Here is an 11,396-nt window from a genome sequence, read left to right as displayed (position 1 = left end):
TTCTCTTCCTCCTCCCCAGCGTGCCGTCCTGAGAAGCCCCGAGATTGCTGTTCCCAGCCCTTGGGGGCAGAGGAGCCGTGGCCTCCCATTGAACTTCTGTGGGGACACGTCCACTGTAGGTCAGAGTTGTCAGCAGATAAAAACAAGTCTGCTGAGGAGGAAGCCTCTAGAGAGGGGCTTTCTGTTTTGTGAGGTACTGTCAAGCCTCCCGTCTATGTGTGTCATGGAGAAGAACGTGCAGGCCCTCACGGTTCATCTGTTCCCTTGAAGATGGTGGCAGCCTTTGGTGATACGGCCTAGCTAAGTGCAGTGCCTAATTCAGTACGTTAAAAAGAGGACAGGCCCCTAGTTAAATACCATAGAGTCACTCAGTGTCCACAAGGGATTGGTCCCAGGACCCCTACAGATCCCCAAATCGTGGTGGCTCAAGTCCCTTAGGTTAGATAGCATAGCATGTTCTTATAACCTATGCACATCCTCCCATCTACGTAAGTCATTTTCTAGACTGCTTAAAGCACCTAATCCACTGTCAGTGCTAATAAATGTAAATACAATGTAAATAGTTGCCAGCACTTAAAGTCAAGTTTTGCTTTCTGAACTTTCTGGGTTTTTTTTGTTTGTTTTTACTGTTCTCAAGGGTGGTTGAATCCGCACACGTGGAATCCTGCAATATAGAGGGCCAACTGCCCTTCCCCTTAGTCAAAACAGGCGCTGCTGCTGCTAAGTCACTTCAGTCGTGTCCGACTCTGTGCGACCCCAGAGACAGCAGCCCAGTAGGCCCCCCTGTCCCTGGGATTCTCCAGGCAAGAACACTGGAGTGGGTTGCCATTTCCTTCTCCAATGCGTGAAAGTGAAGTTGCTCAGTCGTGTCCGACCCTCAGCGACCCCGTGGACTGCAGCCTTCCAGTCTCCTCTGTCCGTGGGATTTTCCAGGCACGAGTACTGGAGTGGGGTGCCATATTACCCTTGTCGAATACTCATACGTTATTAACCATTAGACATGATGGCTTCCCCTATATACCTCAACTACTCTTTGAAAAATGGCCCCTCCCTTCAAAGCCAGAACCTAACCCTCAAATACACCATTCAGTTCATTAGAGTACCTGCCCTCCCCTACTCGGTTAAATACAGTACACCATCCTAGTTCAGTGTTTCCCAAAATACGTCTCCGAATTGGTCTGGTCACCACACCCTAATCCCAAACTAGTCCTGACCCTCCAATGATGCCACTCCACCTTTGAGTAAAGCGCTTGGTTCCAGTCTAAGCAGCTTGAGCCGGTCTGCCCAGCCTGCCCCCCATGCCACTGGTCTCCCTGGCTTCCCGTTGCTCCTGGGCACATCCTGTACACAGTTCTGGTGTGAAGGTCATGGCAGCCCCGGGGGCACTGGCCTTCAGAGGAAAAAGTACAGCTGAAGAGGGTGAGTTAAAGTGATAGTTGCTGAGTCGTGTCCGACCCTTTGCAGCCTCATGGGCCATAGCCCGCCAGGCTCCTCTGTCCATGGAATTCTACAGGCAAGAATACTGGAGTAGGTTGCCATGCCCTTCTTCAGAGGATCTTCCCACCCCAACCCAGGGATCAAACCTGGGTCTCCTGCACTGCAGGCGGATTCTTTACCATCTGAGCCCCCTGGGAAGCCTGAAGAAGGTAGGGGGACAGAGAAGAATGCAAACCTCTGGCCTCAGAGCAGGTCTGGCGGAAAGTGGGGAGTCTGCAGGACTGCAGCAAGTCTGACTGGAAGCCGCAGACTCAGAGCAGGTCTGGCCAGAAGTCTGAGTTATGAGACCCAGGGCAGACTCTGGCCCTGCCACACACTGCCCAAGACCTTAGGCGGGGCCTCCCTTTGTGAACCCTGAGATTGCTGAGAACTGTTCACTGCCCTCTTACAGAAATGCTTCTGGACCCTTTGCCTCAGCCCGCCCCCCTACCCTGACCTGCGTGGTGGACACCCTCCTGACTGCCCTCCCCAGCCAGGCAACTGGCTTTTCCCTGCCTTGTCACAACTTAGCAGGCCCGTGTCTGTCCCCTCCCTGTGATTCCCAGGGGACTGCTGGTTGATGTGGGGTTCACCGGAAGAGGGAAAGTGGGAGCCATGGCCAGAGAGGGCAAAAGCACGAGACAGCACACGGCTCAGTCCAGGACAGTGGAGTTTCTTCCTTCCCCTCCCCCAACACCCCCCCAGCCTGGGCACAGACAGAGCCTGCAGGCTCCCAGCTCCTCGCTGCCACCTCTGGCTGGCCTAGGCGCCGGGCTGGGACCACTGACCATCCGGGAGCTTGCGGTCGGGGCTGTCTAGGGAGGCCTGGACCAGCACGCTCTGGGCATCACTGACAGCCACATTCAGGGAGGTACGGAGCATCCAGTAGACGGTGGCGAAGGATAGGCCACAGGAGGCCAGGGAGCCCAGGACGGGCACGTTGAGGAGCTTCTGGCTGAAGGCCGAGGCATCCCCGGAGGCCTGACCCAGCAGCTCTGCCACCAGCGCCTCAGTGACCTTGGTCTTCGGGCCCTGGAGCACCTGCAGGATCTTGTGCAAGGGCTGGCCCGTCTGCTCTGCCAGCCTGACGAGGGATCCCCCGTCCAGGCCGAAGCTGTGGCGGTAGCCCTCCAGGGCCCGGGTGAGCATGTACAGGTCACATGCCACCTCCGGCAGGCCTGGCACGGGCCTTGGGTTGGCCCCGCAGGCCACCGTGGCCACCAGCCAGGTGTGCTGCCTCAGCGAGGCCGCCTTCCGCTCCAGTGTGGGCTTGGAGACGTTGGGCAGGGCCACCAGGAATGCGTGCCGCTTGTGACTCTCAAGGTCCCTCACCATCGACTCCTCCAGCAGGTGGAAGTCATACTTGCCCAGCTCAAACATGGACAGCAAGAAGACCTTGGGGTCCCGGAGTCCCTGTGCTGTGGGAGACAAGGGCACCTTGGGTGAGTTTCCCCACTGAGCAGACCCAGGTGTCCTGACAGCTGCCTGTGAGTGTGGGGGTGGGGTGGGGGAGGGATGGGGGGTGATAAGCTGTGTCTACATAGCACGTGGCTTAAGAGCATCAGCCCTGGAGCCAGGCTGCTTGAGTTCAGATCCCAGCCTCCATCCCTATTCCCTGTGTGGCCTCAGGCTAGTTACCACACCTATCTCTCTGGGCTTCCATGTAAGTAAGTAAGTGAAGTCGCTCAGTCGTGTCCGACTCTTTGCGACCCCATGGACTGTAGCCTACCAGGCTCCTCTGTCCATGGGATGTTCCAGGCAATAGTACTGGAGTGGATTGCCATTTCCTTCTCGAGGGGATCTTCCCTATCCAGGGATCAAACCCAGGTCTCCTGCATTGTAGACAGACGCTTTACCGTCTGAGCCACCAGGGAAGTCCATGTACTTATCTATAAAACAAGAGAATGGGTGTACCTTCCTCCTAGGGATATCATGCTGGTGAAATGAGCTGTGAACATGGTGCCTGGCCTCTGGTGAGCCCCCAAGAAATGTTAGCTGCCCCCCGGCCCCCCGGCCCAGAGGTGTGTCAGTGTGGGCGTGGGTGCATAGCATTTGCACTGGCCAGTGGGACTTCCCAGCTGGAGCTAGTGGTAAAGAACCAGCTTGCCAATGCGGGAGATTTAGTAAGAGACTGAGGGTTCGATCCCTGGGTTGGGAAGATCTCCTGGAGGAGGGCATAGCAACCCACGCCAGGACTCTTGCCTGGAGAAGCCCCATGGACAGAGGAGCCAGGCAAGCTACAGTCCATGGGGTTGCAAAGAGTCGGACACGACTGAGCGACTTAGCACACACACACCCTTTTCTTTAATGCAAGTGACTGGTCTCTGTCATCTGTGACTGAAATTGCAGCTGTAAGCGGCATTTCACCAACAGGGGCCATGTAACTTACCCCACCTTGGGCCTCAGTGGGAAGATGCAGGGGAACTGGGGTAATCCCTCAAGAATCCAGCCCCCCCCCCCCGAGTCAATGAATACATAAAATAATTAAAAATAGATAGGAATTTCCAGGCAGTCCAGTGGTTAGGACTCAGCACTTTCACTGCCAAGGGCCCAGGTTCAATCCCTGGTCAGGGAACTAAGATCCTGCAAGCCGCATTGTGCATCCTAAATAAATAAATAAATAACCCAGGCCCCCAGAGCCTGCCCCTCACCCTCCAGCCGCTGCACACAGTCGTCCCGGATCTGGTTGAGCACCCTCTCCTCCGAGAAGGAGCTGGGGCGGCGGCTGCGGGAGGCGGCGATGTCCACGTCCACCTTGGAGCGGATGCAGTAGAAGTGCTTGCCCTGTCGCAGGATCTCAAGAGCCAGCTCAGCGAGGTCGGCGGTGAAGCTCTCCGAGGTAATGATGACGAAGAAGTCATACCGGAAGAGCTGCACCCGCCGCAAGTATTTGCCAGCCCGGAAGGCGGGGGTGCCGACGCCCGGCAGGTCCCAGAAGACGACACTGGGGTACTTGGGATGTGGGTACGGTGTGGGGTCCACGGTCATTTCCACCACGCCCGTGCAGGCCGAGTTGGTGTCCTCGTCCCCTAGCCCCCGGATGGCGTTGACGAAGGTGGACTTGCCTGAGCCCATCCCCCCGGTGACACCGATGTCCAGCCGGACGTTCTCCAGAGAATGAAGCGTAGATTGTAACTTGGCGGCAACTGCTGGCAGATCCCCCGCCTCAAAGGCCTCCTTCAGGGCCCTGGTGTCCTTTGAGAGCTCCAGGATCTTGCATTGCCTGAGGCATGATTGGAAGACCTCGCTGGCCATGGGCTGCCAGACCCCCAGTTCTCCGTCTTCAGGACTTGATGACCTTGGACAGGGAAGGGAAGGGAGTGTTTTCACTCTGAGTTACCCTATCTTCTCTACATCCCTCAGCTTTCCTGGAGTATTTGTGGCATCACCAGTAATAGCGCTGAGGGTGTTACAAGATGCCAGGTCTGGTGCTAAGCACTTTATTTTAATTCACATTTACTCATCACCGCCAACTTCTCCTGAAGTATCCACAAATCCTCAAACCAGCTGGAGAAGGAATTTCCCTCCCTTCTTATCCACATTTGGCATTGAGAAAATAAATGGGGCCCAAGGTCCTCCCCTGGAGAAGGAAATGGCAACCCATTCAGTATTCTTGCCTGGAAAATTCCATGGACGGAGGAGCCTGGTAGGCTACAGTCCATGGGGTAGCAAAGAGTTGGACATGACTGAGCGACTTCACTTCACTTCAAGGTCCTCCAGCTAATGCGTGGGAAAACTGGGAATGGGGCTAAGGTCTTCTGGCCCTAAAATTCAGTCTTAACTTTGAGGAAGGGGGCAGGGGTTTTACCATGCGCCCAGCACCAGGATTAAGAGCTGGAACCTTCATCACTGGTAGTCATAGCTTGGGTTTATTTGAGGTTTATTCGGGGCCAGCCACTGTTCTAACCGCATGCACGATTTTATCAAGTCCGTATGATGGGTGGGGCAGCCACGCTCACATCCAGGGATTGTGTGACTGTGTCTGGTCCCAGCCGTGTCAAGGATTTGCAGGGGTGACACCAGCCAAGTCACAGCCCCTCTGGGGCTTTTATTTTCCCCTCCGTGAAAGGTGGGGGCGCCAGTTTCCTCACCTGTGGAATGGAAAGATGACTCCTCAGAACCCTCCAAGCCCTACTGTTTTAGGAAGACTCGAGGTATTACTGCTGACGAGGTTCAGGCAGAGGCCAGCTTGGGAAGGGCGTGGAGCATCTGGCTGCTCTTGATCGTTATCTGTGGGTAGCCATGGAAGGGTTCTGAGCAGGGAAGGGAGAGGTCCACTGGGGACATTACCAAGAGCCCTCCTGGGAATTCCTTGGCGGTCCAGTGGTTAGGACACCACACTTTCACTGCCGAGGGCCCAGGTTCTATCCCTGGTTGGGGAACTAAGATCCCACAAGTCTCTTGGTAAAGCCAGTTAATTTTTTCCAAAGAGCCCTCTATGACCTTATGGTTCAGGAGACTGGGGCCTGGGAGACAAGGGGAGTGGCAGGGGCAGGACCTGGGTGGGCAGGGCCAAGAGCTGGAACAGGGGCTGGGGGTGGAGATGGGGAAGGGAGAGATAGAGGCAGAAGGGACAGGACAGAATGAGGCCACCAGTTGGAAGCAGGGGACAGTGGTCACCCAGACTGTCTCTTTTAACCTCAGGCCCATTGTATTGAGAGCATGCCCAACCTTTCCATCCCAGCCACTTGGGGCCAGTGAGTCCGAGGGTCCTCAGGTATAGGGATGTGGGCTGTGCCTTTTGAGAATAGATTTGAAAGAGACCATCTTTCTCATGCATCTGAGAAATGCCTACCATGGAGGTTTCCCCTGGGGGTCTGGAATATCCCTACCATGATCCTTTGTACCCTCTTTGGTGCAGAAAGGTCCATGTGAACCCCAAATAGTCCTTGCAGAGCCAATGGGAGGCCTTCTGGGAAGACAGGAATCTTTTTTGCAAAGCAGAGAGTTCTTCAGCAAAGAAAATTTAACATCCCAGGTAAAAGTGGACCCTGTTAGTCCATTTCCCAGAGTCAGGGGTAAGTTGAGGCCCCTAGATGGGGCTAGAGGAGCTTCCCAGGTGGCGCAATGGTAAAGACCCTGCCTGCTAATGCCGGAGACGCAGGAGATGTGGGTTCGATCCCTGGGTCAGGAAGATGCCCTGGAATAGGAAATGGCAACCCGCTCCAGTATTCTTGTCTGGAAAATTCCATGAACAGAGGAGCCTGGCGGGCTGCAGTCCATGGGGTCACAAAGCATCATATATGACTGAGCATGCATGCACATACTCTTATGTACAATGAGGCTAGAACCATCATCAGGTCCTGGAACAACTCAGGGAGTGTTAGTGAGGCCGCTGCACCGGAACCACCCTGTGAATTCCTCAAATCCCACCCTTTCCTGCACCCTCGTCCCAGTCCACGGATGCTCTTGGGGCAACCCCTGTCCTGTCCAAGTGCCCCAGTCTGGTGATTCCTTTTTAAACATGCGTGACCCTCGACTCGGCATGTGAGTCTTGGTTTGAGCAGATAAGGGTGTCAGATTCACTTCTGCATCCAGCTGGAGAGCTCAGCACAGAGCGAGGGGCTGTAGCAAGCAGTTGAGGTCCCAAGGCCGCCTCACTGTGTTATACAGCCTGTGTTTTTTGAAACCTCGTGCAGCTTCAGAAATCCCAACAGGCGCCCTGTCAGACCCACGGCCTTACAGCACCATCCCCCAAACTCACGCCCAGCCATGCAGCCAGGCACACACAGACCTGAAACCCCAGTCTCAGCCAGTCACTCACAATCTTAGACCCACCCACAGCATCCAAATCAGCAAGGCTTACCAAGAGCCCTCCCGATCAGACACACCAGCAAGCGCATTCCCGCATGCATCCACATGCAGACACGCTGGCCATCTTTCTGAAATGAGGCTTGTTCCAGGGGGCCTTTCTGCCTTTCTCCGTGGATGCTCATAGATGCGCCCACCCACCCTCTCACCACCCCCACTCTCATTCTGTGTCCCCAGGTTCTGCACAGAGGCCAGTCCAGTGGCCACCTGGCTGCCCCCTCCCTCCTCCCTCCCGCCCTACATCACTCACAGGCAGCAGGGCTGGCTCAGGATGTCCCATCTCCCTGGCATCTGTTTCACTCAGTTGGTTGCTAGGCACTATTGTGCCCAGCCCGTGTACCAGTTGGCCGCCCCTCCCCCACCAGAGCAGGCCTCTGGAGCTCTCAGGAAGGGACACGAGACTGCAGGCCCCAGGGCCCATTCAGCCACACACCTATGTTGACAGTGGGCTGCTGGCTTGGCTCAGGCCAGGCTGTCCTGTTGTCCCCAACGCCCTCCCCCCCCGCCCCCAACCTCTCCCATGGCCACTTGGGGATCAGGGGGAGAGAGGCTTTTTCTTTTTAAAGAGTCCGGCCCCACCCTCATCCACACCTTGAACCTCTGCCTCCCAATATCAATTCCTGTCCTCGGTTAGGGACTTGGCCTTGGGCCTCCCTCCACCTGCCTCCCTCAGCCTGCCCCACCCTGTCCCCACTCAGCAACCGCATCTCTCATTTTCACCACATTAGGCCTTTTTTGATTGGTGGGTTTTCAAAAGGCTTGGTTTGTGGGTGAGGCAGTGGGTAAGGGCTGCGCTTTCATTTGTCTTCGGACAAGTCTCGCTTCTTCCAGCTGTCCAAAATGTACTTAAGGAGGAGGCCAATCTTCCGGCGGGTCGAGAGTGGGGCTTCCTCCATGCTCCCCTCCCCGGATCCCCGCTTCTCCACTCCGTTGTCACCAGCCGCCTCCAGGCTGACATCGGGCTGAGCGTCCTCCTCCTCCTCCTCCTCCTCCAGAGCCTTGATGCGGACACGCTGGGCATCCTCGGCCATCTCGTTTAGGCAGCCCTGGAGCATGGTGTAGACGGTGCCGAAGCTGATGCCCCCCGCCACCAGTGTCCCGAACACCGGGATACCCTTCTCAAAGGCCCGGGCCACCCTCATGGCGCCGTCGGACGACTGGGAGTAGAGCCGCAGGACAGTCTCGGGGGAGACCTCGTTGGCCAGCGGGGAGCGGATGACGGAGCGCAGGTCCCCTGCCTGTTTGCCCACCTGCTCGGCCAGCTTGGCCAGCGAGTCGTCGTCCAGGCCGAAGCTGCGGTGGTAGCCGCGCAGCGAGCGGATGAGCAGCGCGTCGTCGTAGGCGGCCGCCAGCCCGGGCACAGGCAGGGCCTGGATGACGCCGGACACCAGGGCCGTCTTGAGCACCTGCTCCTGGAGCATGTCCTTCTTCTTCTGCAGGGCCTCCAGCGAGATGTCCGGCAGCGACAGCAGGCCGGCGTGGCGCCGGTGCGCGGGCAGATCGCGCTCCCAGGTGGACATGAGCAGCGGGAAGTCGTAGCGCGCGGGCGAGAGGTTGGACACAAGGAAGACGCGCGGGTCGTGGACGCCGGCCCCGCGCAGCCGCTCGGCGCAGTGCTCGCGGATCTCGTGCAGGACCGCCCCCTCGCTGAAGCCCGAGGGCCGCTGCATGCGCGTGGCCGCCAGGTCCTCGTCCACCTTGGTGCGCACGAAATAGAACTTCTTGCCCTGGCGCAGGATCTCGGAGGCCAGGCGGGTCTCCACCGCGCCGCAGCGGCGGGGCGAGACGAGTAGGAAGAAATCGTAGCGGCCGAAGTCCACCTGCTTCAGGTACTTGTCGGCCGAGCAGCCGGGAGAGCCGGCCCCTGGCAGGTCCCACAGGGTCACGTCTGGAAACTGCGGGTGCGGGTAGGGCGAGGGCTCTATTGTGGTCTCCACGACGCCGGTGAGGGCCGCGTCGGGGTCCTCGGCGCCCAGGCCGCGAAGGGCGTTGATGAGGGACGACTTGCCGGCCCCCGATTCGCCTGTGACGCCCACCTCCAGCCGGGTGCAGTCCGAGGAGGCCAGCAGCTCCCGGAGGCGGGAAGCGGCCTGGGGGATGTCGCCCGACTCGAAGGCGGTGCGCAGGGCCTCCAGCTCTTCCTTGGCCATGAGGATGGTGGTCTCCTCCTCCCCGGACACCGCTGGCAACTTCGAAGTAGCCATGGTGACTGGCGGGTCAGAGGGTGCGGGGGGGTGGGGGAGAGTCACGGCGGACGCGTGGTCCTCAGTGTCTGCGGAGGGGAGAGCAGAAGGGAGCCAGCCGTTCAGGCCTCCTGGGACGTGGCGTGGGGCAGGGAGAGACACACCAGGGCTATGAAGAAGGTCTCTCTCGAGCCCCACAGCCCTCTCCTTCTTAGAAAAAAGCCCGGGATACCTTTCAGACAGGAGGTAGGGAGGGGGCTTTGTAGTCGGTGGCCCCAGGTTCCCATCCCATCTCTGCCACTAACCTGCCGTGTGACCTGGGGCAAAACGAAGCACGCCTCTCTGAGCCTGTTTGATTCTTGCTTAACGAGTGTACTGACTGACCTGCCTCCCAGGGTGCTGAGGAGTCTTCTTCGGGATAACCCTAGGAACTCCCCACCCTTTTGTGGGCAGCTTGAGACCCATGCCGTCACATGGGGCCCCACATCAAAAGGCCCAGCTCTCCTGGGACTTCCCTGGTGGTCTAGTGGTTAGGAATCCACCTTGCAATGCAGGGGACGGGGTTCGATCCCTGACTGGGAAACTAAGATCCCACATGCTGCTGGGCAACTAAACCTGCGTGCCAGCTCTAGAGAGCCCAAGTGACCCGACACAGCTAGATAAGATAAATAAAATTTTAAAATAAATAAAAAACAAAACAAAACTCAGCTCCTGCCTTAATGCTCTTTTGACCTTGACTAAAATTCTAAACATTCGAAGCAAGGGTGCTGCATTTTCATTTTCGACTGGGCCCTGCGATTTATGTATGTAGCCAGGCCTGCAGTGGAAGGGGCTTTAGCTCAGCTCCTGGGCCCAGGAAAAGGGAGCAGCGGGTCTTCCGCTGCTGCCTCTGCGGTGACTAGAAGCAGCAAGAAGTGATGGCCAAGGGGACCCAGACCCTGGAGCCACACTGCCTGGGATTCCATCCAGACGGGCCCTACCACACACCAGCCGAGAGACTTGGGGCAAGTTCCTGACCGCTGCCTCACTTTCCTCATCTTACAGATCAAAGCGATCTGCAATCCTTACAGCAGACCACCTCCTAGAGCTTTTGAGAATGAAATGAGCTCATCCAGAAAAAGCACTTAAAATAGTGCCCAAGCCAGTATCTGTCCAGCAGAACCCATTGTGAATTTTACCACAGAGGCCAAGTACATTTAGCATGGCATTGAGCTGTGATATCGTTTTACTTTGATGTGCGTTTTGAATTTCAGCTACACCTAGATAGATGTAAAATGATAACTAAAATGCTGTAGCCACCTTATCTAATGAAATCAGCACCCAGCCACTATTTTGTTGACTATGAGAAAGTTTATGTTAATTTTTAGGGTCTGATATAGAATATTTCATGTGTATTGCAGTGGTATTCATATGCTATGTCTCTAAACTTTATTTTCAAAAGCTTGAGGCCCAAATAAAAACTGCTCTGGAAAAAATAATAGTGCCCAACCCAGAGCAGGCGGTCTGCATTATCAGCATCACTGTTATCATCATTATTACTATTCCTGGCTGTGTGGCATCCCTGCCCTCTCTGAGCCCCTGCTGTAGCACCTGCATGGTGGAAGATAACCTTGGCCACGTCGCCAGGCTTCTGTGACCATCATGAGCCCCATCACCTGTCTGTCTCTAGGTCACCTTTGAAGATATTCTTGGGTTCAGCCAGGCACGGGGAGGGGTGCCCCCACCCTGGACGTCTCCTTAAACACCCAGCCCTGCTTGGCAGGGCTGGCTAGGCTAAGTCCCCTCCCTCCTCCAGGAGCCTGTCATGGTGGTCTCTTCTGAGATCCTTCCTCCTCACCTGGGAGCTTCCCTGGCCCTCCCTCTTCCCGATCACACACTCTCCTTGTCTATTGCCTCTAAAATACCCTTCCTTATTGACTAAAGACT

General features: G+C 56.7%; 2 protein-coding genes across 2 annotated transcripts; both read right to left on the bottom strand.

Annotated features, from left to right (window-relative positions):
- Positions 1-2,238: 2,238 nt before the first annotated feature.
- LOC128063974 (interferon-inducible GTPase 5-like) lies at positions 2,239-4,731 on the bottom strand. Its single transcript, XM_052656799.1, has 2 exons — positions 4,128-4,731; positions 2,239-2,894 (listed from the first exon to the last, which is right to left on the bottom strand). Exons 1-2 carry the CDS (start codon positions 4,729-4,731, stop codon positions 2,239-2,241), a joined length of 1,260 nt encoding a protein of 419 aa, XP_052512759.1.
- Positions 4,732-8,084: 3,353 nt separating this feature from the next.
- LOC128063653 (interferon-inducible GTPase 5) lies at positions 8,085-9,491 on the bottom strand. The gene has a single exon (XM_052656459.1). It carries the CDS (start codon positions 9,489-9,491, stop codon positions 8,085-8,087), a length of 1,407 nt encoding a protein of 468 aa, XP_052512419.1.
- Between the last annotated feature and the right edge of the window lie 1,905 nt (positions 9,492-11,396).

Source organism: Budorcas taxicolor, chromosome 18 (genome assembly GCF_023091745.1).
Source record: "Budorcas taxicolor isolate Tak-1 chromosome 18, Takin1.1, whole genome shotgun sequence".
Taxonomy (NCBI): Eukaryota; Metazoa; Chordata; class Mammalia; order Artiodactyla; family Bovidae; genus Budorcas; species Budorcas taxicolor.
The sequence above is the reverse complement of the archived record's forward strand: the minus strand, read 5'-3'. Positions and strand labels throughout refer to the sequence as shown.